The 27079-nt window shown below is 45.3% G+C and overlaps 2 protein-coding genes and 1 non-coding gene across 3 annotated transcripts; 1 reads left to right on the forward strand and 2 right to left on the reverse strand.

Annotated features, from left to right (window-relative positions):
- Positions 1-7887: 7887 nt before the first annotated feature.
- On the forward strand, positions 7888-20131 carry LOC123073630 (probable glucomannan 4-beta-mannosyltransferase 11). The gene is made up of 10 exons (XM_044496698.1): positions 7888-7992; positions 16535-16624; positions 16749-16847; positions 17824-18076; positions 18169-18279; positions 18419-18555; positions 18659-18772; positions 18857-19056; positions 19134-19382; positions 19516-20131. Exons 1-10 carry the CDS (start codon positions 7888-7890, stop codon positions 19679-19681), a joined length of 1524 nt encoding a protein of 507 aa, XP_044352633.1. The 3' UTR covers positions 19682-20131.
- On the reverse strand, positions 12099-12810 carry LOC123073631 (uncharacterized). The gene is made up of 2 exons (XM_044496699.1): positions 12662-12810; positions 12099-12564 (listed from the first exon to the last, which is right to left on the reverse strand). The coding sequence occupies exons 1-2, from the start codon at positions 12774-12776 to the stop codon at positions 12230-12232; spliced, it is 450 nt and encodes a 149-aa protein (XP_044352634.1). The 5' UTR covers positions 12777-12810; the 3' UTR covers positions 12099-12229.
- A 1438-nt stretch (positions 20132-21569) lies between the features above and the next one.
- Positions 21570-21643, reverse strand: TRNAI-UAU (transfer RNA isoleucine (anticodon UAU)). The gene has a single exon. It is a non-coding gene; the product is annotated as a tRNA-Ile (tRNA).
- Between the last annotated feature and the right edge of the window lie 5436 nt (positions 21644-27079).

Genomic DNA, 27079 nt, shown 5'->3' on the forward strand with positions numbered 1-27079 from the left:
TTATATCTTCCTCAAAACAGCCACCATACCTACCTATTATGGCATTTCCATAGCCATTCCGAGATATATTGCCATGCAACTTTTCACCATCCCGTTTATCATGACACGTTCATCATTGTCATTTTGCTTTGCATGATCATGTAGTTGACATAGTATTTGTGGCAAAGCCACCGTTCATAATTCTTCATACATGTCACTCTTGGTTCATTGCATATCCCGGTACACCGCCGGAGGCATTCATATAGAGCCATACTTTGTTCTAGTATCGAGTTGTAATCATTGAGTTGGAAATAAATAAAAGTGTGATGATCATCATTTTTCTAGAGCATTGTCCCGAGTGAGGAATATAAAAAAAAAAGAGAAAGGCCATAAAAAAAGGAGAAGGCCCAAAAAAATGAGAGAAAAAGAGAGAAGGGACAATGTTACTATCCTTTTACCACACTTGTGCTTCAAAGTAGCACCATAATCTTCATGATAGAGAGTCTCTTGTTTTGTCACTTTCATATACTAGTGGGAATTTTTCATTATAGAACTTGGCTTGTATATTCCAACAATGGGCCTCCTCAAGTGCCCTAGGTCTTCGTGAGCAAGCAAGTTGGATGCACACCCACCCGTTGCATGGCAATCCCTACTCCTTGCATTAACATCAATCGATGGGCATCTCCATAGCTCATTGATTAGCCTCGTGAATGTGACACTTTCTCCTTTCTTGTCTTCTCCACATAACCCCCATCATTACATTCTATTCCACCCATAGTGCTATATCCATGGCTCACGCTCATGTATTGCATGAAGGTTGAAAAAGTTTGAGATTACTAAAGTATGAAACAATTGCTTGGCTTCTCATCGGGGTTGTGCATGATGAGAGTATTCTTGTGTGACAAAAATGGAGCATGACTAAACTATATGATTTTGTAGGGATGAACTTTCTTTAGCCATGTTTTTTTGAGAGGACACAATTGCTTAGTTAGTATGCTTGAAGTATTATTATTTTTATGTCAATATTGAACTTTTATCTTGAATCTTTCGGGTCCGAATATTCATACCACAATTAAGAAGAATTACATTGAAATTATGCCAAGTAGCATTCCACATCAAAAATTCTGTTTTTATCATTTACCTACTCGAGGACGAGCAGGAATTAAGCTTGGGGATGCTTGATACGTCTCCAACGTATCTATAATTTTTTTATTGTTCCATGCTATATTATATTCTGTTTTGGACATTATTGGGCTTTATTATACACTTTTATATTATTTTTGGGACTAACCTATTAACCGGAGGCCCAACCCAAAATTGTTGTTTTTTGCCTATTTCAGAGTTTCGCAGAAAAAGAATATCAATCGGAGTCCAAACGGAATGAAACCTTCGGGAAGCTGATTTTCGTAACGAACGTGATCCAGAGGACTTGGACCCTACGTCAAGACATCAACCAGGAGGCCACGAGGTAGGGGGCGCGCCTACCCCTCCCAGGCACGCCCTCCACCCTCGTGGGCCCCCTGTTGCTCCACCGACGTACTTCTTCCTCCTATATATACCTACGTACCCCCAAACTACCAGATACGGGGCCAAAAACCTAATTCCACCGCCGCAACCTTCTGTACCCGTGATATCCCATCTTGAGGCCTGTTCCGGAGCTCCGCCGGAAGGGGCATCGATCACAGAGGGCTTCTACATCAACACCATAGCCTCTCCGATGATGTGTGAGTAGTTTACCTCAGACCTTCGGGTCCATAGTTATTAGCTAGATGGCTTCTTCTCTCTTTTTGGATCTCAATACAATGTTCTCCCCCTCACTCGTGGAGATCTATTCGATGTAATCTTCTTTTGTGGTGTGTTTGTTGAGACCGATGAATTGTGGGTTTATGATCAAGTTTATCTATGAACAATATTTGAATCTTCTGAATTCTTTTATGTATGATTGGTTATCTTTGCAAGTCTCTTCGAATTATCAGTTTGGTTTGGCCTACCAGATTGATCTTTCTTGCAATGGGAGAAGTGCTTAGCTTTGGGTTCAATCTTGCGGTGTCCTTTCCCAGTGACAGTAGGGGCAGCAAGGTACGTATTGTATTGTTGCCATCGAGGATAACAAGATGGGGTTTATATCATATTGCATGAATTTATCCCTCTACATCATGTCATCTTGCTTAAAGCGTTACTCTGTTCTTATGAACTTAATACTCTAGATGCATGCTGGATGGCGGTCGATTTGTGGAGTAATAGTAGTAGATGCAGGCAGGAGTCGGTCTACTTGTCTCGGACGTGATGCCTATATACATGATCATACCTAGATATTCTCATAACTATGCTCAATTCTGTCAATTGCTCAACAGTAATTTGTTCACCCACCGTAAATACTTATGCTCTCGAGAGAAGCCACCAGTGAAACCTATGGCCCCCAGGTCTATTTTCCATAATATTAATCTTCCATCAACAAGTTATTTCCGTTGCCTTTTATTTTTCTTCGATTTTACTTTGCATCTTTATCATAAAAATACCAAAAATATTATCTTATCATATCTATCAGATCTCACTCTCGTAAGTGACCGTGTAGGGATTGACAACCCCTTATCGCATTGGTTGCGAGGATTTATTTGTTTGTGTAGGTGCGAGGGACTCGTGCGTGGCCTCCTACTGGATTGATACCTTGGTTCTCAAAAACTGAGGGAAATACTTATGCTGCTTTGCTGCATCACCCTTTCCTCTTCAAGGCAAAACCAACGCAGTGCTCAAGTGGTAGCAAGAAGCCCAAAGATAGACCTAAGCCTGAAACTGAGTGCTTCTACTGCAAAGGGAATGGTCACTAAAAGCGGGACTGCCCCAAATAATTGGCGGATAAGAAGGATGGCAAAATGAACAAAGGTATATTTGATATACATGTTATTGATGTGTACTTTACTAGTGTTCAGAGTAACCCCTGGGTATTTGATATTGGTTCAGTTGCTAAGATTAGTAATTCGAAACAGGTGTTGCAAAATGAACAGAGACTAGTTAAGAGCGAGGTGATGATGTGTGTTGGAAGTGATTCCAAGGTGTTGATAACATCACCATGGCACACTCCCTCTACCTTAGGGATTAGTGTTGGACCTAAATGTTATTTGGTGTTTGCGTTAAGCATGAATATGATTGGGTCATGTTTATTGCAATACGGTTATTCATTTCAATTAGAGAATAATTGTTATTTTATTTACATGAATAAAACCTTCTATGGTCATACACCCAATGTAAATGGTTTATTGAATCTTGATCGTAGTAATACACATATTCATAATATTGATGCCAAAAGATGCAAAGTTGATAATGATAGTGCAACATATTTGTGGCACTGCCGTTTAGTCATATTGGTGTAAAGCGCATGAAGAAACTCCATGCAGATGGACTTTTGGAATCACTTGATTATGAATCATTTGATACTTGCGAACCATGCCTCATGGGCAAGATGACTAAAACTCTGTTCTCTGGAACAATGGAGCGAGCCAATGACTTATTGGAAATAATACATACCGATGTATATGGTCCGATGAGTGTTGAGGTACGCGGCGGGTATCGTTATTTTCTCACCTTCACAGATGATTTAAGCAGATATGTGTATATCTACTTAATGGAACATAAGTCAGAAACATTTGAAAAAGTTCAAAGAATTTCAGAGTGAAGTGGAAAATCATCGTAACAAGAAAATAAAGTTTCTATGATCTGATCGCGGAGGCGAATATTTGAGTTACGAGTTTGGCCTTCATTCAAAACAATGTGGAATTGTTTCACAACTCACGCCACCTGGAACACCACAGCGTAAAGGTGTGTCTGAACGCCGTAGCTGCACTTTATTGGATATAGTGCTTTCTATGATGTCTCTTACTGATTTACCACTATCATTTTTTTGGGTTATGCATTAGAGACAGCTGCATTCACGTTAAATAGGGCACCTTCTAATTCCGTTGAGATTACACCATATGAACTTTGGTTTGGGAAGAAACCTAAGCTGTCGTTTCTTAAAGTTTGGGGTTGCGACACTTATGTCAAAAGGCTTCAGCCTGATAAGCTCGAACCCAAATCGGAGAAGTGTGTCTTCATAGGATACCCAAAAGAAACTGTTGGGTACACCTTCTATCACAGATCCGAAGGCAAAATCTTTGTTGCTAAGAATGGATCCTTTATAGAGAAGGAGTTTCTCTCGAAAGAAGTGAGTGGGAGGAAAGTGGAACTTGATGAGGTAATTGTACCTTCTCTCGAATTGGGAAGTAGCTCATCACAGAAAATTGTTCCCGTGATGCCTACACCAACTAGAGAGGAAGCTAATGATAATGATCATGAAACTTCAGATCAAGTTACTACCGAACCTCGTAGGTCAACCAGAGCACGTTCCGCACCAGAGTGGTACGGTAATCCTGTTCTGGAAGTCATGTTACTAGACCATGACGAACCTACGAACTATGAGGAAGCGATGATGAGCCCAGATTTCACAAAATGGCTTGAGGCCATGAAATCTGAGATAGGATCCATGTATGAGAACAAAGTATGGACTTTGGTTGACTTGCCCGGTGATCGGCAAGCCATTGAGAATAAATGGATCTTCAAGAGGAAGACAGACGCTGATGGTAGTGTTACTATCTACAAAGCTCGACTTGTCGAAAATATTTTCGACAAGTTCAAAGTGTTGACTACGATGAGATTTTCTCACTCGTAGCGATGCTTAAGTCTGTCCAAATCATGTTAGCAATTGCCGCATTTTATGAAATCTGGCAAATGGATGTCAAAACTGCATTGCTTAATGGATTTTTTAAAGAAGAGTTGTATCTGATGCAACCAAAAGATTTTGTCGATCCTAAAGGTGCTAACAAAACGTGCAAACTCCAACGATCCATCTATGGACTGGTGCAAGCATCTGGGAGTTGGAATATACGCTTTGATAAGTTGATCAAAGCATATAGTTTTATACAGACTTGCGGTGAAGCCTGTATTTACAAGAAAGTGAGTGGGAGCACTACAGCCTTTCTGATAAGTATATATGAATGACATATTGTTGATCAGAAATGATGTAGAATTTTCTGGAAAGCATAAACGAGTATTTGAAAGGAGTTTTTCAAAGAAAGACCTCGGTGAAGCTTCTTACATATTGGGCATCAAGATCTAAAGAGATAGATCAAGACGCTTGATAAGACTTTCAACGAGTACATACCTTGATAAGATTTTGAAAGGATTTCAAAATGGATCAGTCAAAGAAGGAGTTCTTGCCTGAGTTGTAAGGTATGAAGTTGAGTAAGACTCAAAACCCGACCACGGCAGAAGATAGAGAAAGAATGAAAGTCATTCCCTATGCCTCAGCCATAGGTTCTATAAAGTATGCCATGCTGTGTACCAGACCTATTGTGTACCTTGCCATGAGTTTGGCAAGGGGGTACAATAGTGATCCAGGAGTAGATCACTGGACAGCGGCCAAAATTATCCTTAAGGACTAAGGAAATATTTCTCGGTTATGGAGGTGATAAAGAGTTCGTCATAAAGAGTTACGTCGATGCAAGTTTTGACACCGATCTGGATGACTCTGAGTCTCAATCTGGATACATATTGAAAGTGGGAGCAATTAGCTAGAGTAGCTCCGTGCAGAGCATTGTAGACATAGAAATTTTCAAAATACATACGGATCTGAATGTGGTAGACCCGTAGACTAAACCTCTCTCACAAGCAAAACATGATCACACCTTAGTACTATTTGGGTGTTAATCACATGGCTATGTGAACTAGATTACTGACTCTAGTAAACCCTTTGGGTGTTGGTCACATGGCCATGTGAACTGTGGGTGTTAATCACATGGTGATGTGAACTATTGGTGTTAAATCACATGGCCATGTGAACTAGATTATTGACTCTAGTGCAAGTGGGAGACAGGAGGAAATATGCCCTAGAGGCAATAATAAAGTTTTTATTTTATATTTCCTTATATCATGATAAATGTTTATTATTCATGCTAGATTTTTATTAACCGGAAACTTGATACATGTGTCGATACATAGACAAAACATTGTGTCCCTAGTAATCCTCTACTAGACTAGCTCATTGATCAAAGATGGTTAAGTTTCCTAACCATAGACATGTGTTGTCATTTGATGAACAGGATCACATCAACCCATCCGTTAGCATAGCATATTGATCGTTCAGTTTTATGGCTATTGCTTTCTTCATGTCAAATACATATTCCTTCTACTATGAGATTATACAACTCCCGGATACCGGAGGAATGCCTTGTGTGCTATCAGACGTCACAACGTAACTGGGTGATTCTAAAGATGCTCTATAGGTATCTCCGAAGGTGTTTACTCGGTTGGCATAGATCGAGACTAGGATTTGTCACTCCGAGTATTGGAGAGGTATCTCTGGGCCCTCTCAGTAATGCACATCATAATAAGCCTTGCAAGCAATGTGACTAATGACTTAGTTGCAGGATGATGTATTATGGAACGAGTAAAGATACTTGCCGGTAACGAGATTGAACTAGGTATGAAGATACCGACGATCGAATCTCTGGCAAGTAACATACCGATGACAAAGGGAATAACGCATGTTGTCATTACGGTACGACCTATAAAGATCTTCATAGAATATGTGGGAAACAATATGAGCATCAAGGTTCCGATGTTGGTTATTGACCGGAGAGGTGTCTCGGTCATGTCTACATAGTTCTCGAACCCGTAGGGTCTGCACGCTTAACGTTTGATGACGATTCTATATTGTATGAGTTATGTGATTTGGTGACCGAATGTGTTCGGAGTCCCGGATGAGATCATGGACATGATGATGAGTCTCGAAATGGTCGAGAGGTAAAGATTCATATATAGTACGATTGTATTCAGACACCGAAAGTGTTCCGGGGGTACCGGGTATGTATCGGGTCACCACAAAGGGGTTCCGGGCACCCCCGGCAAAGATATGGGCCTTACTGGGCCAAGAAGGGGACAGACCAGCCCCTAGGGGGCTGGTGTGCCCCATGTAGGCCAAAATAAGGAGGAAGGAAAGAGGGGAAGAGAGAAAGGAAGGGGAGGGATTCGGCCTCCCCCTTCCTTCTCTCCTACCTCCTCCTTCCTTCCCCCTCCGGATGAATATGGAAAGGGGGGAGGCCGAATTGGGAGGCGCCCAAGTAGGATTCCTCCTATTTGGGGCGCCCCCTTGGCTGCCTCTCCTCCCCTCCAACCTATATATATGAGGGGGCGGCACCGCTAGAACACACAATATTGATTCCTAGCCGTGTGCGGCGCCCCTTTCATAGTTTATGCCTCCGGTCATATCTTCGTAGTGCATAGTCGAAGCCCTGCGCGGATCACTTCATCATCACCGTCACCACGCCGTCGTGCTGACGGAACTCTCCCTTGACACTTTGCTGGATCAAGAGTTCGAGGGACGTCATTGAGCTAAACATGTGCAGAACTCGGAGGTGACGTACGTTCAGTTCTTGATTGGTCGGAATGAGAAGAAGTTCGACTACATCAACCGTGTTGTCAAACGCTTCCGCTTTCGGTCTACAAGGGTACGTGGACACAGTCTCCCCCTCTTGTTGCTATGCATCTCCTAGATAGATCTTGGGTGAGCGTAGGAATTTTTTTGAAATTGCATGCTAAGTTTTCCAACACCATCCACACTATCTATATAATCCTGCACTATTCCATCTACCTACCTAGCCTAGCCAGTCGTGCTAGCATCTGCACCCAGTCCTCCTAGCTAGACTATCCGGCGACAGCGAGGAGGTCATGGCGGCGACAGCGTGGCTGTGGGTGGAGGTGCCAGTGCGCGTGCACTGGGCGGCCGTGGCTGCGCAATGCGCGTGGGCCAGGGAGCAAGCGCGGGCGTTCCTGTTGGTACCGGCCGTGCGGCTGCTGGTGCTCCTATCGCTGGTCATGACCGTGATGATCCTGCTCGAGAAGCTCTTCCTCGCCTTAGTCTGCTATGCCGCCAAGGCCTTGGGCCACAAGCCCGAGCGCCGGTACAAGTGGGGGCCGATCGCCTCATAAGCCTACAAGACTGGCGGCGATGACGAGGAGGACGTCATTGTCGTCGTTGGCAGCGGCAGCGACAGCGTGGCGTTCCCCGTGGTGCTGGTGCAGATCCCCATGGACGACGAGCGCGAGGTGAGCTCCGCCCTAGTTCTCAGTACGAAAATGTTGATCGATTTTGTTTTGACCGGCGGCAAAGCTGGTGCTGTGGTGGTTCTGGACCGTCTTCCTCGCCACGCATCACTTGACCATGACTAACTCGACGTCTCCTTGCGCCTGCGGCTCCACGATGACTACCTCGACACCGGTCACCACGACTCGACATCGACAACGGCGTCGCTCGCATGGCTACCTCGACCATGGATAGACCACCCTACGCTCTCAGCTACCTCGACAGCGGCACAAAGGACTACCGCCTTGCTTGAGCAACCTCGTCGGTTTCTACTGCAGCCACGACTTCTGCGATGCATCAACCGTTACGACTGGAAAGGGGGCTGTTCATCGGTTACCTATAGATTCTTCTCCAATCTCACCGTCTGCATCCCTACCGTTGTGACTGTAGAGGGTAGACGGGTATGGTGTTTATTTAGGAAGTATAGGATATGTTGGAAATATTAGCACTTTTCTGATTAAACTAATCCACGAGTAAATAGTAAGTATGGCATATACAGTATGCATCTCATAGCGATACCTAAGCATACTAGCACATACAGAACATAGAAGTGAACCATCTATGAGCAGCACATATACGGCTAGCACAAGTACGAGTAAATGAGGGATGCATAGATCATACCCTCCGGTTGGCCAGGCCAACGCGGCGGTGGCAGCAACAGCCTCGGCGTCGCCCGTGGCGTTCTTCTTGTCGGCGGCGGCGTCGACCATGGTGTCGATGCAGGGGAAGTAGTGGAAGCAGAGGCGGACGCAGGGGGGACAGATCGGAAGCAGTCGCGTCGAGACGCTCCCTAAAAACCTTATTGCCGTTCTCTCGAGCAGGATCTCGAACGGCAGGGTTCCGGAGGCACCTGCTCTTGCGACCAACCGTGCACGCAGTTGTCGGGATGGAATCGCCGGAGGCAGCTCAGAGTGAGGAATAGTAGATGATGGGTAGGGCTATGTGAGACGGAGTGAGTGAACTGAACTAGGTCACTCCACTGGCCAAAGCCTTCTTATATATGGCGCCGGGTAGAAAGTCGTGGGCCTGGGCGGAGGCCCACGACCGAGTCGACGCACTCCAAGGAAGGGAGTCGTCGTTCCCTGAGAAGGGTCGCACACCCGCGAACGGAGTCGACGAATCCCCGGAACGCAACCAGCCCACGTCCAACGTCTCGGACAATGGCACACCTATTAGCGACTTGTTAATTAATCCCAGATTAATTAATTCATTCCTGACTGGCAAAAATAAGCTTTGTCTCGTTCCCGTGGCGAGGCGAGCGGCGGCGGAGGAGGAGCGCGCGTGTACCACTCCTCTTCACAAGCTCCCAATGACAAGTGGTAGAGCAACCCTTATAAAGGGGTCCCAACTGTCCTCAACTAGCAAGGTGGTACTAAATTTACCAGCACCTACTATATCCTACATGGGCCTCAAGATTAACCAGGAATCATTGTTCATATGGGCCTAAAGCCCATCTATGATTCAAAAGGATATACTAGGATATGTTCTAGCCTGTCTTGTACTTCAAGAAAGTCATGTACTTTATATATAAGCCCACGAGGCTCAAGCATACATCATTAATTCGACCAATCTCCTCTCTATTCCTCTTACAATCCATAAGATACAGGTTCCATAGTTCTTTCTATGCTTGACCCCTTGGGTGGGTACTAACAACCGAACTTAAGTAAATTGAGCTTGAATAGATTATAATATACTGTTGTACTGATTGTTAATAAAACCAATTGGTTATTTTTGCCAGTACAAAGGACAATTTTCATATTTTAAAAATATTACCATTGTCAACTATTTTCTTTTCATATTTTTGCCCTGATGCATAATCGTTCCCTATGGTGGTACTTCTTTTTGTAACCATTTTTCAGTGTTGCATTCGACCTGATTATGCTATTCGCACATGAATATTATTCTTGCATCTAAGTTGTAGCTCCATGTGTAGTTGTCATCATAATATTTATTACTTGATATTTAAATTGTAGCTCAACTTGAAATATGTAACAATTGAATTCCGATGAGTTTCGATTCGTGAAGTCTACAAGCACAAGCTGACACTAAGGTGCAAACTAATGAGACGATGGAACTGCAGAGTAAACTATCTGCTCAGAAAGTAGAGGCTAGTCGATTTGCATACGAGGCATCAAAGGAGAGGACATTGGTTAAGTTAGCAGAGGAAAGAACCAAACAGTTTGACAAGTTCACAAAAATGTTGAATGGTGACACTACAAGAATGGAGCCATGGGCAAAGGAGATGCATATGACGGTTGTCACAACATTGGGGGATCAACTTTTCCGTGACGAGAAGGTATGCAGTTCAACTTGTTCGGTTGCCTTTGGTTTACATGAAAACCAAAGGAAAAGAGCAGGAATACTAAAACACAAATGAATATTTCCTTTCCTGCATGTTTGTTCGTAGGAATCAATGTAGGAATTTTGGAGGATGAATTGTGTGCATGATTTGTGTTTGACTATTGGGTTGGCTGGGTGCATGATTTGAGTTTGACTATTTGTGTGCGTGCCTACGCAAGTTTTTTTTTCTTTTTTATCAGACCCGTGGGTTGGTACTATCGGGTTAATTCACTCATAATCCATATATAGATGACATAAATTAGATGGATCAATTTATTAAGAAAATACGACATGTTCTTCTTATTATGTTGTCAGGAATGTTTGTGAAGATAAACAAATTGTTAAGCCAATTTATTCACTCTAGTTTGATTCATGTTTTTCTTTAAATGCTCTAGCCACACATAGCTTGTACATGCTTGTTACTACACTATAACCTGTGTCTTTTTTCTTTTTCTTTTTTAGAAGATGTGAGACATGTTTTTTTTATGTGAAGGATCAAAGGATTCACAAACAAATTAATTTTGAACTTCGAGAAAATCTGATATGAGTGTTTACAAATCTTCATTTATGGATTACTCTGGGTTTTTTTTTGCGCTGTTTTATGGATTACTCTGTTACAGTGGGATTTTTTAGTGTCATGGACAAGACACTTGTTGATATTATTTGGTTATCAAGATTGCTGCTTTTTGTTTGAAAATCAATTTTTTGATAACTTTCGATATGTATGCTGGTTGATATCGTTGATTAAAATAGTTGTTCGTATTGTTCAAATCTAGTGGAGGTTGCATCTGTTGGAAAGTAGGCGAGAGAGAAAAAGTAAGATGATAACATCACAGAGAAAAGGTTTAATTGGATGATTGTGGTGCACACAAACAACATCATTCAAATTTATGTATGTGGATGGCTCGGGGAGCACCAAATGCTGCCTACATGGTACCTACATGCCCCGATGGAAAAACCAAAAAAACTAAGACGCAAACTCAAAAAGATCACAGTCAACCATGCAACCATGCAGTGGAGTGAGGCTAGATTTTGCGCCATCCCGCCTCCGCCGATTTCCTTCTCCCGCCATCTCCACCCGACCCCCCCCCCCCCCCCTACACTGTGGCGTACGCCGTGCCCCACTTTGTGTCCGGCTCAACCTAGCTCGCTGTAAATGGCAGATTTGAGCGATCCCAGCGAGCCGGGCTCTGAGCTGCTTTAAGGTTCGTGCCGTGCTAGCCAGGCCTCCCTGTATGCTACCAAACAGACATTTTTCTTTTCGCACGGGCCTGGTTGGGCTATATGCAGGTAACCAAACACGTCCTAGCTTTCGGTGGGTGATTGTGGCGCACACCAACAACTTCATTCAAATTCGGGTAAAAGAAAACAACTTCATTCAAATTTAACTATGTGGAAGGCTGGGGCATCACCAAAGTGCCGCCTACATGGTACGTACATGAAACCAAAAAAAGTTAAGACGCAAACCAAAAAAGATCGCAGTCAACCATGCAGGGGGGTGAAGCTGGAACCAAGCACAAATTGTAGCTGCACCTCATTGAGCACCTCGAACTCGAGGTCTTGAACGGAACCAAAACTGGCACGACAATCTGATCAACACAGCTCATCTTATTCATCGGTGCAATTAAACTAGCGTTACAGCAACATCCCGGAAGAAAGAAAGAAAGAAAGAAACAAAGAAAGAAAGGGGGGGAAGAGCGACCACAACAGGTGAACAAACGCTGGCACAGCGACTCACTCTGTCCACTTGTCCAACGGCCGGCTCAATTTATTGGACTCACCATCACCTGGTGCAATGCTGCGGCCGGGCGTACCGCCGGAGATGTCGCCGTTGCGGTCAACCTTGGTGCACCTGGGCACGGGGCCAGCAAGGTAACTGTCGCCGCAGTAGTGGTGGGATGGGCCCAAGGACACGCACTCCGCGCAGGTGGCGGGGCACTTGCGGTCGAACATATCATCGCAGTGACAGACCCGCAGGGTCCCGCCGCACCGCTCCCGGTCGCAGCAGCTCGGCCGCCCAAAATCCTTCACGGCCGCCGTCGCTCCACCCGAGCCAGCGACCCCTGGACCTGCACGCATCCGTTATCCAGATATTTGCACGGCATACTAATGGAAATGTGCAGGGATGAACTATCTGGTCAATCGAATAGTGTAACAGTTACGTACCGTGGCTCGGGAGACGGATAACGGCGTCCACCTTGTCGTCGGCGTCGGCGGCTGCGGCGGAGAGGCGCCCGGCGAGGGAAAGCACCAGCAGGATGGCAGCAATGTATGTCTTCATGGCCGCAGGCAGGCAGGTCAGTCAGCTAGGTTCCTCTTGGGTGAATGAAACTTACGGGCGCCGCTCCCGTATTTATAGCCCGTCAGCTATAGACTATACATATCAACATATCATCATCTACTACTCCCAAGCGTTTATCATTTTTTTTATTTTCTTTTTAGAACCCCGCAGGGCGTTGAATTTGGACATATTTACTAGCTCCTGCACTCTCAAAAACGTGCAGCGAATCAGAATCCGCGTGCACTCTCGTCGGGGCATGCAAGAATCACGTACGTGGCCTGCACCTGCGGGCACACATAGGTGAGGGTGGCGTGCATGCTTGCCTCAACCACCGACAGATTAGTACACGCCCGTTATACCATCATGTATATCTGTGTTTTTTTTAGAATTTTTTAAAACATAAAAAATAGAAAATTTTATAAAATTCAAATTTTTCAAAACGGAGCTCCATGGAGCTCGGCCTCCAAAGATAATATTCGGCTAGACAGGAGTATCTTCTGCGATGAAAAATCGGCAACAAAATTGGAGCTGTCCTTGGCCCATCATGAGCTACATAGTACGGCAAATGAATGTGACACTTGAGATTTCATTCCCCAAGATCGTGGCACCCTCACCGACGGATTAGTACACTACTACTGAGTTTTAACTCGATGGTCACTCGTACCTATGCACTAGTTAACCTATAAGAAATCATCCAAGGATCGGATCCATCGCCGGCAAAAGCGGATCGGGTCGCATCATCCCTCCAGTGCGATTCCATCTCGATGCCAGTCAGTTTGATAGTACGGACGTATGCACGTACATCCTACCTCTATAATCACCTTCGAGAGACTGAGCCAGTATAACATCTTAAGAGTTTATGTTGTAGTCATCATAGGTGCCTCGCAGTCGATGAAAACGTCTTCTCCCACTAAACAAACATCACCGGAAACCTGAAATAAAACCAGACGCCCGTCTCGTATTTATAGCCCCGTCAGCAATGGTGCATCTCAATGCCGTCTACTGTACTCCCAAGCATTGATATTTTGTTTTTGTTTTTAGAATCCCGCGATGTTTGAATTTGAACACGATCGATCACTCCTGCACGCGCATGGTATATGCATGTATGGAGGCGCGTAGGGTTTCACCATTTGCGTTGCTCCCAAAATGTGCAGCGAATCAGGAATCCATGTGCAAGCGTCGGGGCATGCAAGCATCTCGTACGTGGCCTGTACCCGCACACGCATATATACGTAGATGCCGGTGGCGTGCATGCTTGCCTTAGGTTACTCATACCGGGGAGTATTATATACTAGTATGATGCATATGATACTAGTGTATAATACTACCTTCATAGTGCATAGTATAGGGTAGTGTCATAGATGATTATGTTTATTGCTATGCATGACACAAAGTAGTATAGTATTTAGTATTTAACATGATATGGTATCTATCTATGTTACTCTCTTTCTCTCTCTCTCCCTCTCTCTCTCCCCCCCCTCTCTCTCTCTCTTAATTATGTGTCATATGAGCGTGTTTGCTATTCCCGACTGCATGATACCGGCTATGATACCACCACTATGGCCAGCCTTAGCCCCCGACGGATCAGTACACTAGTAATATTGAGTTTTAACTCGATGATCACTCCTACCTATGCACTCCACTAGTTAATCTAATAAATCATCCAAGGATCGGAGTCCATCGGCGGCAAAACTGGATCCGGTCGCATTCGGATCATACCTTCATAAACACGGACCAGTCACCCGCTTGGAATAAGCGGGTAGCTATCTCAAAAAATATCAACAACTCAAAAGAAACAACACGGACTACTCAGCTCGATAGCGGATTTTCTCTCTCGACAAAGGACATTTTCATTCCGTGGATATATAGAGGCGATACAGCCATAAGGAGCGAATGCATGTTACTGTACAACACAATGCACACAACTAACACTCAAACACGACCAAAAGGAAATGCCACTTCAGTAGTAATACATATACCGACATCCATGACAATGACGGCTTCATCCACTCCGGCGGGGACGGTTGCACTTGTCCCTTATCTTTTGCGTGGTTCCCTATTGTGGATTCTCCTGTTTTCATAAAAAAAATCCATTGGTCTGCTACGTAAGAGGTTCGTCTCATCACCTGCATCCGTTTGTTTGTTTGGATGTGTTGCTTTATACATAAAGTGGGACGAAAGCCTTTTTCGGCAAAGGCACACGAAACCATGGATTTTCTTGGATCAATCGAAGAAGAGAGGATGAGAGGCCAAATAAAATCAGGAGGGACTGGACCGTTGGAGGATGTGCGTACCTTGAGAGGCCAAATAAATCAGGAGGGACTGGACCGCTGGAGGATGTGAGTACCTTGAGAGGCCAAATAAAATCAGGAGGGACTGGACCGCTGGAGTATATGAGTACCTTAAGAGGCCAAATAAAATCAGGAGGAACTGGACCGCTGGAGGATGTGAGTACCTTGAGAGGCCAAATGCAGTGAGACGGGTGGCTAGCGGTAAGATTCTCTTCCTCGGCAGCATCGTGTCGACTGGGTATGCCACCACTTGGCCGTCCCGCCCTCTTCGGGCGAGGCCACCCTGCATCTCCTACAGCCCGCCCTGCACCCGACATCTCTCCATCTTACTCACCCCCCACATCACACGGCCAGCCGATCTGTCTTTGAGGGGATCGTCGCCGCACAGCACGTCGAGGAGGGGTACGTTACCATGCATGTCACTCACCCATTTTACTTTATCTATATGATCTATCTATCACAGTTCTACACCAATATATAATGGGAAAAGTATATTTTTCGTCCCTCGGTTATTTTAAAAGTATACAAATGGTCCCTCAACTTCAAAACCAGCAAAACTTAGTCCCTTAATTTTTTAAACCGGATAAGTTTAGTTCCTCGTGCAACGGAGGCCTCCAAGGACTAGAGCCACCTCGCCAGAGGCCTCCATGCCCAGACCCTTCTCCTGCTGCTGGACGCGCACCAACTGCTTGATGAAATGCCTAGCCAAGTTCTAATGATAAGGAACGAGGGACTAAAATTATCTGGTTTGAGAAATTGAGGGGCTAAAATTATCTGGTTTGAGAAATTGAAGGACTAAGGTTTGCTGGTTTTGAAGTTTAGGGGCCATTTCTATACTTTTGAAATAATTGAGGGACACAAAATATAATTTTCCCATATATAATAGATGACCACTACTTAGCCTGTATGCGGATTGGGGAGTGGTGCTCCTACTACTTCCACACTCACAGGTGACAGGTCACCCGACTACATGGCCTCGTGGCAACATTCCCATGCATGTCGCCAACCACCAGATGACCAAAAAAACTCATCACGTACATATTCCATGTGCATGCATCCTCCATCCATCCACACTATCTATATATATAAGCCTGCACTATTATACCTACCTAGCATAGCCAGTCGTGCTAGCATCTGCACCCAGTCCTCCTAGCTAGATCAGGCGCCGGCGAGGCGGTCATGGCGGCGACAGTGGGGCTGCGGGAGGAGGTGCCGGTGCGGCTGGACTGGGCGACCGTGGCCGCGCAATGCGCGTGGGCGGGGGAGCAAACGCGGTCGTTCCTGGTGGTGCCGGCCGTGCGGCTGCTGGTGCTCCTATCGCTGGCCATGACCGTGATGATCCTGCTCGAGAAGCTCTTCGTCGCCGCTGTGTGCTACGCCGCCAAGGCCTTCGGGCACAGGCCCGAGAGCCGGTACAAGTGGGGGCCGATCGCCGCATCAGCCTGTAAAACCGGCGGCGATGACGAGGAGGACGGCATTGTCGTCGTGGGCAGCGGCAGCGGCAGCGGGGCGTTCCCCGTGGTGCTGGTGCAGATCCCCATGTACAACGAGCGCGAGGTGAGCTCCTCCGATCCTAGTGCTTGCTCATTAGGAAAATGTTGAACGAGTGGTTTTGTTTGCTGATGAATTTGTTGTCTTGTTTCGTTGGATTGGATCGACGGATGGAATGGAATGAATGAAGGTGTACAAGGTGTCAATCGGAGCGGCATGCGCGCTGGAGTGGCCATCGGACCGAATGGTGATCCAGGTGCTTGACGACTCCACCGACCCCGTTGTAAAGGTAATCAGTTAACCAGGCGCAGTGTGGGTTATTCTTGTATTATGGGTCGGTTTTTGCTTGCAATTTTTACTGGACTAGTAGTTTCTTGCCGGCCGTGACAAGTGGAGATGGAAGTCCTGCACATAGACATAGACGTCGATCGTAGGCAAGCGGTGGCCAATAACATGCATGTGCAATCACTGCACACAATCAATCTGGGATCCATGATAATACCTGGCGTTGCCAGAGCATGTTCGGAAATTCTTTGGCATGACTAACCAGAGAGTATACCTGGCGGTCATGTGACCAACAAAGAACGTGAGGAGGCGTGGCAGTGGGTTAGGTGGCTGGATCTCCCTAGTCAACGCTTCACTTATCTATTCGAGCCTCGCAGAAAAGCAAAAAAAGAAAGGAAAAACCAAACATTACACACTACGTATGGTTTGACATGCATCGATTGTGCTGGATCCACACCACGAGCAGCACGTGGGGTTTGGTACTACTCCTTCAGTAGTGCGCGGCACACACTCATTGTTGCATTCGGGGTGCCGCATTCCAACATTGTCGAATAGTACTACCTCCGTTCTAAAATCACATTTTTCTATAGATTTGGTAAAAGTTTAGCATGTTTGACTCAGAACAAATCTATAGCTTAAATTATTTTGAAACGAAGAGGGTATTACTATGTTGGAGGCTTGGAGGACTCGTTCCTGAATAAATCAATCACGAGCGCTGCACTCTTGATGCTGGCATGGTTAGTTTCATCATCAAGAAATAGTGTAGGAGTTAAATCAGACTTGGTTAATTCTGGGACCTAGTTACACCCTTGGTTTTTTTACAAAGAAAATGCTATTATTTGAGACAAATTGTCAGTGGTAGATGCAGTTTCGAAAGGCATGCTAGGTGTTTCTGCTGCAGAGTTTTGGACAATAGATTACCCAACAGCACAATTTTGCCAGATAAAAACCGAGCGTACTTTCTTTTCCATTTTTATCAGGAGTTAGTGAAGACCGAGTGCCAGAGATGGAAGGGCAAAGGTGTGAACATCAGGTACGAGGTCAGAGGAAATCGCAAGGGGTACAAGGCCGGTGCGCTCAAGCAAGGGCTGATGCGTGACTATGTGCGGGAGTGCAAGTTCATTGCCATGTTCGACGCCGACTTCCAGCCTGAGTCCGACTTCCTCCTGCGGACCGTCCCCTTCCTTGTGCACAATCCCGACATTGCCCTCGTCCAGACTCGCTGGAAATTCGGTCAGTCAGCCCTCATGTAATATGTTCTAATACTACTGTTTATGACTTTATAAGCAGGATCTAAGGCTTATTTTTTACTATTTGTTGTGCAGTTAATTCGGATAAGTGTTTGTTGACAAGGTTCCAGGAGATGTCACTGGACTACCATTTCAAGTTTGAGCAGGAGGCTGGGTCCATAGTGTACTCGTTTTTTGGCTTCAATGGTACGTACACTCAGTTTCATCATAGACCCCTTTCAAGAAAAGAAAAAAGGGTTAAACCCCAGGCCTTTGCATCATTAGCTCAAGTATCCAAATGAGCATGTTGAGTGAGTGATTTGTTAGGGATTTTTGCATCTTCCAGGAACAGCTGGTGTTTGGAGGATCTCGGCGATCAATGATGCCGGGGGGTGGGAGGACCGGACGACGGTGGAGGACATGGACCTGGCTGTTCGTACAGCGCTGCTGGGCTGGAAGTTCGTGTATGTAGGCGCCGTCAAAGTAAGCCAAAAATAATGCTCTTTTATTTAGTTGCTTCTCCATCAGAAATAACCAAACCCATCGAGAAACAAACCTAACGATGCTCGGACTGGTGCATGGTTAGGTCGGGAGTGAGCTGCCAAGCACATTCAAGGCATACCGATTTCAGCAGCACAGGTGGTCATGTGGACCAGCAAACCTGTTCAAGAAAATGTTGTTAGATATTCTAAGGAAAAAGGTCAATATTTATTTGATATGTGGGAGGATGCATCATCACACACACCATCTGCTTGTTGCCTGAAATTGAATATCCTCTTTGCAGAAAGTGTCATTTTGGAGCAAACTCCACCTGTTGTATGACTTTTTCTTCGTTGGGAAGATCGCTGCTCATATGGTGACATTCATCTACTATTGCTTTGCGATCCCGGTGTCCGTTTTCTTCCCTGAGATTCAGATACCTCTCTGGGGTGTGGTCTACGTTCCAACTGTTATCACCCTCTGCAAGGCTCTTGGATCACCAAGGTAACACGCGCCCCAAGATCAAATGAGAGTTGTACTGTTTATTACATTCAGTTAACACCAGTAAACCATTCTTTCAGTTCATTTCATCTGGTGATCCTTTGGGTCCTCTTTGATAATGTGATGTCATTGCACCGGATAAAGGCCACAATAACTGGTCTTCTCGACACTAGACGAGTCAATGAGTGGGTTGTCACTGAGAAATTGGGAGATGCCAACAAGACAGAGCCAGCCATGGAAGGATTAGATGATGTGCAAGTGATTGATGTCGAGCTATCGACGCCCCTAGTACCAAAGCTCGAGAAGAGGCGAACACGATTATGGGACAAGTAAGCAAAGTCTGTTGTCTCGAAGCTAATACATTATGATATATACTACTTTGGTTTACTGTATGTTGACTACCGATTTGAACATTTTCTAGTTTTGTCAAATAATGCCTGATATGTGTGTTCTTTTTATCAGGTACAACTGCTCAGAGATTTTTGTTGGAACCTGCATAATTATATGTGGATGCTACGATGTGCTTTACGCAAAGAAAGGATACTACATCTACCTCTTCATTCAAGGCCTAGCATTCCTCGTCATCGGTTTTGAGTACATTGGGACACGCCCTCCTAGCATTGAATAAGCTACCATGCCATTCATGGAGCTGACACATGTTTGCGACAAACTGTGTGCAAGTAAAGCCCCTCTCCTGCACATATCAATATCAGAACATAACGATATACAAAGAACTTTTCCTCGCCCCTGGTCAGATCAGGTCCAACCTTCAATTCTTTGTTGCGGAGAAGGCTATCAAAATAGAATGGTAGCTCATCTGATAATAACATGCAGTATTTACAGAAGCGTCACGATAGAAAGATGCATTGAACACCTGGAAGAATAACAGAAGATGTAAGTAAAATAACATGCTCTGTCAATTATTTACAGTAGATTATCCAAAATTTTGTATGCCAATGTACTTACTGATATAGCTTATTCAGAATAGAGGATGATCAGCACTTTGTGCGGTTGTGTTGTGTAGTAGGCCAGAACATGTAAATGTACATTTGCTCAGCACCATTTATAACTCGGTCAAATTCAGACAGACCTTATAATGCAGTAAGAAAAATTCAGACAAATGTTGGAATGCATTCAAATTCAGACATGTAGCTTGGCAAGCAAAGAAATTTTTGTAGTATAACTTTTTCCTTTGACGTGAGGCGGAGGAGGGAGATGCGTGCCTGCGTTTATATGCGCGGGGTAAACGAAGGATCATTGCTTTGCCGAGTTCGAAAATCGGCATAGGAAGCCCAATAATCGTTGCTACGCCTCTCGTGGGCTCACATGCCAGGTGTTTGCCGAGTTTTTATTCATGGGAGCTCGGCATCGACGTGACCATGAAATTATGTAGTACAAAATTAAAAGGAAAAATATTTTCATTTTTTATTAGTGTAAACTCAGTAAACATAAACCGCTGTCACGTCTCCATTGCCTATTTGTTGGTGGGGCCCATATGTCGGGGCACTACCCAGTTTCTGATGGGCGAACACGGCTAATGTGCGACATCATCGAGTTTCTCCTTGTCGCCGAGTCCCTTTTACGGGCATTTGGCACACAACGATATCTGCCGAGTTTCATGGCACTACAGAGTTCGATTTCCTAGAAACTCGGGAGACACCTTACGCTGTAGACAGCGATTCCAACAGTGATTTGATTTTCATTTGTAAGGATTTGGAAAACTTATATAGGTTCACCATAGGTGTAGGAATTTTTTTTGTGTGCTTATCTTGGTAGCGTGACACCCTTCCACGGTGCCAGAATATGCTCATTCTTGCTTTGCTAGGCACCTGTGGTGCAATCGGAACTTTTGTGAAGCCTGGGCAAACTTGAGGCTAAACTTGTGTGAAGCCTGGGCAAACTTTTGTAAAGGCTAATCTTGAAATCGGAATCGGGTGTTTGAATATGCAACATATAAAATAGACTAAAATTTCTGAACCACAATCCAATTAATAATGAAGTGAAAAAATATATACATAGTAATCATACAAATGTATGAACTGATATATAATATATCATATGAAAAAAATATATATATATAATATATCAGTATTCAGCTTCGTAGAACAAAATAAAGTTGTGACCACAAGAAAAGTCATGGAACCAAGCCATGTGTAGAACCAAACTCCTCATGCCGCCAGCAAAAGTATAGCTATCCAAATTACCATAAAAGTAAAGCTCTTCGGTTTCTGGTTGCACGTTATTTTACTTGAATCCGCATTTTCACTGCTTGCTCTATTAATCAAAAATTAATAATTCATATTTTGAAGTTAATATGTCTAGAACAAATCCCTAATCAAGCAAAAGACTAGATCCATGAAGTCATGTGCCGTAAAAAAAATACACCATGCAAATATGTAGGTGGTATACACAAAGCTTTCTTTTCTAATGGGACATTGTTGTTTCTAAGATAACAATATCCGTAAATTACTTCAAAAAACCACTAGGTGTATGGAAACAGAGATTAGTCATAATTTTGCTCCCGGCGGGGCTCGAACCCGCGACCTTCGGCTCATAAGACCAACGCTCTAACCAACTGAGCTACGGGAGCTGAGCGTGTACAAAAATTTGTTCCCTGCTTTTATATGGTTACTTATCTGTGCATGAAATTGACCGGGAAACTGCAATATATATATATATATATATAAATTGTACTCGTTCGTTCGTTGCTCTCGAAAAATGTTTAAAACAGAAAGGCATCTTTCCATAAACAAGAATATGCTAATATCAAACGGGAAATTAGTTTATTATAATCACATCGGCTCTGCATCAACACGATGTTAAAAGCTACTGAATATGGATCGCAAGGATAACTTCAACGAACAATAACATCATTTTTCATTTATTTTTTTGTAAGGGTGTTTTGTAAGCATCTGTGCTACTTAATACTCCCTCCGTTTTTAAATATAAGTTTTGGTAGAGATTACACCATGAACCCACATACGGATGTATATAGATAGATTTTAAAGTGTGGATCTACTCATTTTGCTTCGTATGTGATCTACAGTGGAATCTCTACAAAGAAAGACTTGTATTTAGGAACGGAGGGAGTACATATGGATGTTAGCCTTTTGGGGAAACATAATAATATGTGATGGCAACCCAGAGTAAAAGGTTATGTGCTCCAACAACAATGTTTCCAGGAAGGAACGGCCTGTGAGCATCACCGTCAGTGGACCCTACACTAAAGGTAGATGATAAATTTCTCACCCCAAATAGAAGTGAACAAACTCTATGAAATGCCTTGAACAAAGAACACAACATGAACAGCGACATTGTGCGGCTCAATCAATGAGCTCGTACATGGAGTTTTCACCCTTGGAACTCATGACCCTACACTCAAAGAGCACCCACGTAGCCGGAGTGCCCTATGATGCCACTACCTACTGGTTCATCATCGCACAGTCACAGACACGCATAGTCCTGATGTGGACCTAGCCATGCAACTAGACAATTCCTGCGCAACACATGCCGACGACGATGAGCAACGCCTAGGGATGCCCGTCATCACCACTGATCCCCGTGTTGCCTATAGTCCAGACCGCTCACACATAGTCAATTTAGTTAGTCAATTTAGTTGAGAGCATTATATCAGTGACTCTCTGGTCTTGCCTCCATCACCTTAAAAAAATTGTGTGAGAAGGCTGAAGGATTTATTTTGTTGTCATATGTAGCTAGTAGTATGATCTGAGTCTACTTTTTCAAGGAGATATGACATAGTAGCTCTACTTTTATGTTAGCTGATCGCTGATCATGAGTTTGTTCGCACCCCTAGCTTGTACGTACGCTGTTACATACTCCTGTTAGGTTCGCCTTGTTCATATACTATTACATGCTCCTAGGTGCTACTATTAGCATTTTTTTTCAGTGTCTGCGTGAGGTTTACTAACGTATTAACGCTTTTGTTTTCTCCAGCTGAAGAAGGGATGATGCACTTCTTAGTTGGCGCTGAGTTTGTCACATCACTACCGGAAAACGGTCCTACCCCGACGACCAAAACTATGCCTACGGTAGCCGTCGGCCTACTTGGAGCTATGCCGACAGCCTAGTCCTGGCCGTCGGCTTATCCTGGCCGTCGGCTACCCCGATCTACGCCGACGGCAGCCGTCGGCACAGAACGGCCGTCGACCTAGATGCAGACACGCCGACAGCAGCCGTCGGCATACCTGTGGGCCCGGCGACGCCGCCCGTGACCAGCGGCTAACGCCGTCAAACCTATGCCGACGGTCGGAACGGGCGGCCGTCGGCATATCTCCGCATACCACGTCACCGATCCGCGGCGTAGATATGCCGACGGCAGCCGTCGGCATAGGCGCCACGTCACCGATCCGCGGCACGGCGCCCACCCAAAACCCTGCCGTCTCTATGTCGACGGCAATGCCGTCGGCATAGTTATTTTTTTATATGTGTTTTTTTTACATTGTTTTTCTGCTTTTTTTACATATCTTTTTATGCTTTTTTTATGTATTATATGAATATATATGTAGTTTGTAATTTTTTTCCATAGATTATGAATATATATATATATATATATATATATATATATATATATATAGTTTGTATTTTTTTTGAGCACATTAATAATGTGCCGTCATGTTCTTTTGAATATAGGTCCTTATATTTTATTAAAATAAAAAACAGCTATGCCGACAGAAATTTTGTGGCGGTTGCAAACGCCCGGCACCCGTCTCCAGAGTGTGACCCCCTCACGTCCGCGGTGTGCCCCCCTCACGGAAGGCGCCGCCGTCGGCATCTGGAGGGCGGAAACAGCCGCATCGGGTCTATACGGAGGGGACGTTGCTCCCAAGTGTTTCTATGGGATGACCTACCACAACCGGGTGGTGTTGTGGCATGTCCGAAGAGGCGGCACGCATCTTCGGGGCGTGGCCCCCCTAACGGACGGCACCGCCGCCGGCACCTGGAGGGGGGAAACGGACGCATCGGGTCTACACGGAGGGGATGTAGCTGTGGGTTTGGCCCGAATGTTGCTCCCAGGTGTCCCTCTCTGCTGACCTGACACAACCGGGTCGAGAGGTCCACTGGTCAATGCCTGCCCGTGGGAAGTCAAAGGGCTAGATCTCGTGGTCAACCGCTCCAGGGTTAGGCGGGACGGGGGCCCTGTGGGGAAGCAATGCCACCGGAGCATCGCACCGGCCCCTCCTACATGCGGGGTGGTGTTGTGGCATGTCCGAAGAGGCGGCACACGTCTCCGGGGGGTGGCCCCCCTCACGGACGACGCCGTCGCCGGCACCTGGTGGGGGGAAACAGCCGCGTCGGGTCTACACGGAGGGGATGTAGCTGTGGGTTTGGCCCGGATGTTGCTCCCAGGTGTCCCTCTGTGCTGACCTGACACAACCGGGTGGAGAGGTCCACTGGTCAAAGCCCGCCCGTGGTAAGTCAAAGGGCTAGATCTCGTGGTCAACCGCTCCAGGGTTAGGCGGGACGGGGGCCCTAGGGGGGGTAGCAATGCCACCAGAGCGTCGCACCGGCCCCTCATACATGGGGGGTGGTGTTGTGGCATGTCCGACGAGGCGGCACGCGTCTCCGCGGTGTGGCCCCCCTCACGGACGGCGATGACACAGTAGTAGACGTTCTGTGGTAACGGTGCGGCGTGAATATTATTAAATATTCGGATCGCGATAAAATCATGAGTTTTTTACAAGATGTGGGAACATGTGCTATAGGAACGATGGTAATTTTTCATAATTTTTGGTGATGGAGAAGTATCCGAACAATTCCCTCTACCCGGATTGCCCTTCGCATGTCTACGACTGTGGCCTGCGGCCTCCGTGGGCTAGCATGCCGCCAATCTTGCGTACGCGGCTTCTCACAAGTCTGAAGGTGTTGTGGCGGTTGCAAACGCCCGGCACGCGTCTCCGGGGCGTGGCCTCCCAGCTCACGGACGGCGCCGTCGCCGGCACTTGAAGCGAGGAAACGGACGCGTCGGGTCTACACGGAGGGGATGTAGCTGTGGGGTGGTGTTGTGGCATGTCCGACGAGGCGGCACGCGTCTCCGCGGTGTGGCCCCCCTCACGGACGGCGATGACACAGTAGTAGACGTTCTGCGGTAACGGTGCGGCGTGAATATTATTAAATATTCGGATCGCGATAAAATCATGAGTTTTTTACAAGACGTGGGAACATGTGCTATAGGAACGATGGTAATTTTTCATAATTTTTGGTGATGGAGAAGTATCCAAACAATTCCCTCTACCCGGATTGCCCTTTATATTTGGAAAAAATGTGGTGCAGTCTGGTCAAACTGTGGTCAAACGATGGTCAAACTAATTATTCTAGAATATTAGTGTTACTAAATAATTATTTCAGTTTTTTTGAATTTTGGTCAACTGTGGTCAAACTGTGGTCAAACTAATTATTCAAGAAATATTAGTGTTACTAAATAATTATTGCTTTTTAAAACAATAGTTTCAAACTCAAACAGTGAAATGTGTCACTTCATGCTCAAGGTAAATTCCTGAGGGTTAATAGGAGTGACGTCTTACTATTGTCAGGAAAACAACAAGTGCAGACTTGGAAATGAGGGAGAATAGAACCCGGAAGTTAAGCGTGCTCAGGCTGGGGGAGTGGGAGGATGGGTGACCGTTCGGGAAGTTAGATGATTTGGAATGATGAGGGGTGATTAGATATTAGATGATAAATTGAGCAGTGATGAGGGGTGGTGATTAGAGATTAGGGGTTAAAAAAATTCAGAAATTTGAAAATGAAAAAAATTCAAAAAAAAATCTATGCCTACGGCTTTGCCGTAGGCATAGCCCTGCCACCAGGAGGCACCAGGGAGTGCCACGTGGCAGAGGCAAAGCCGTCGGCATACCTCTGCCACATGGCATTCCGTGAATCGTTAGCGCTTTTGACGGCGCCGTCCGTTGCCGTCAGGCGAAAAACACGGCCGATGGCTAAACTATGCCGACGGCTGACGCCCGGCCGTCGGCACAGGCCCCTATGCCGACGGCAATACTACGCCGACGGTCTGACAAGACAACGCTGACGTGATCTACGCCGACAGGGATATGCCGACGGCAGCCATAGGCATAGATCTATGCCGACGGCAAAGGACCTATGCCGACGGCCCTGGGCTGTAGGCATAGTGCCCGAGTCCGGTAGTGCATGGTCGGCGGCCTTTGTATGTTATCTGCAAAAACTTATACTCCCTCTGTCCGGAAATACTTGTCATAAAATTGGATGTATCTAGACGTATTTTAGCTATATATACATCCATTTTCATTCATTTCTGCGACAAGTAATTCCGGACGGAGGGAGTACGTGCCTTAGTCTAACCAAGTATGTAATGTAGCAAGATGCTTTTGAATGCCTGATCTGGGGAATTTCAGCTTAACTATGCTAGTACTATTGGTATTCCGAGTCGGATTTGATCCTGTCTTTGCCTTTTCTACGTGCGTGTGTTTGGCAGATCTTGTCTTCTGCCCCATCTTAAGAACTGAATGCTGTGCTGCCAGTGTTTGAAAAGGACGGTCCTAACTAGAAAGCTTGGGAGTTGCTCCAGATTTTATACAGATAAATGATCTGATGTCCATGTAAAGTTCCAGGCCATTTGCAAAGTGTTATAAAGACCTCCACGTAAATGGATTTGTTTGTTTATTTGTGTCGTCGCAAGAACATCAGCTGATTTTACAACTTTTTTGGGCGTTTCATCTGTACCCTAATTGTCATATACTCCCTCCGTTCAGAATTACTTGTCGCAGAAATGGATGTATTTAGACGTATTTTAGTTCTAGATACATCCATTTCCGAGACAAGCAGTTCCGAACAGAGGGAGTAGAAAGTTGTTGTCTTTGCTTATGTACATGTAGAAGCTAAATTTGCAAAACTGAAGTTTTACTGAGATTTCAAATAGTACAGTGCTTTTATGTACTACTCAAGTTCAAAAAGATACGCTGTAGGTTTCTGCCCAGATAAACAGAGAGTTTTCGTCAATCTGACGGACCAACAAGCCATCATTGGTTTGGTC

Source organism: Triticum aestivum, chromosome 3D (genome assembly GCF_018294505.1).
Source record: "Triticum aestivum cultivar Chinese Spring chromosome 3D, IWGSC CS RefSeq v2.1, whole genome shotgun sequence".
Classification (NCBI taxonomy): Eukaryota; Viridiplantae; Streptophyta; class Magnoliopsida; order Poales; family Poaceae; genus Triticum; species Triticum aestivum.

Bases quoted from the DNA above. Each gene is read 5' to 3' on its own strand.
- LOC123073630 (XM_044496698.1), top strand. From the start codon at position 7,888: ATGACCGTGATGATCCTGCTCGAGAAGCTCTTCCTCGCCTTAGTCTGC. The intron at 18,077-18,168 runs GTCAGTCAGCCC...TTTGTTGTGCAG, and splicing joins CCAGACTCGCTGGAAATTCG to TTAATTCGGATAAGTGTTTG. The intron at 19,383-19,515 runs GTAAGCAAAGTC...TCTTTTTATCAG, and splicing joins CGAACACGATTATGGGACAA to GTACAACTGCTCAGAGATTT.
- LOC123073631 (XM_044496699.1), bottom strand. From the start codon at position 12,776: ATGAAGACATACATTGCTGCCATCCTGCTGGTGCTTTCCCTCGCCGGG. The intron at 12,565-12,661 runs GTACGTAACTGT...GGATGCGTGCAG, and splicing joins TATCCGTCTCCCGAGCCACG to GTCCAGGGGTCGCTGGCTCG.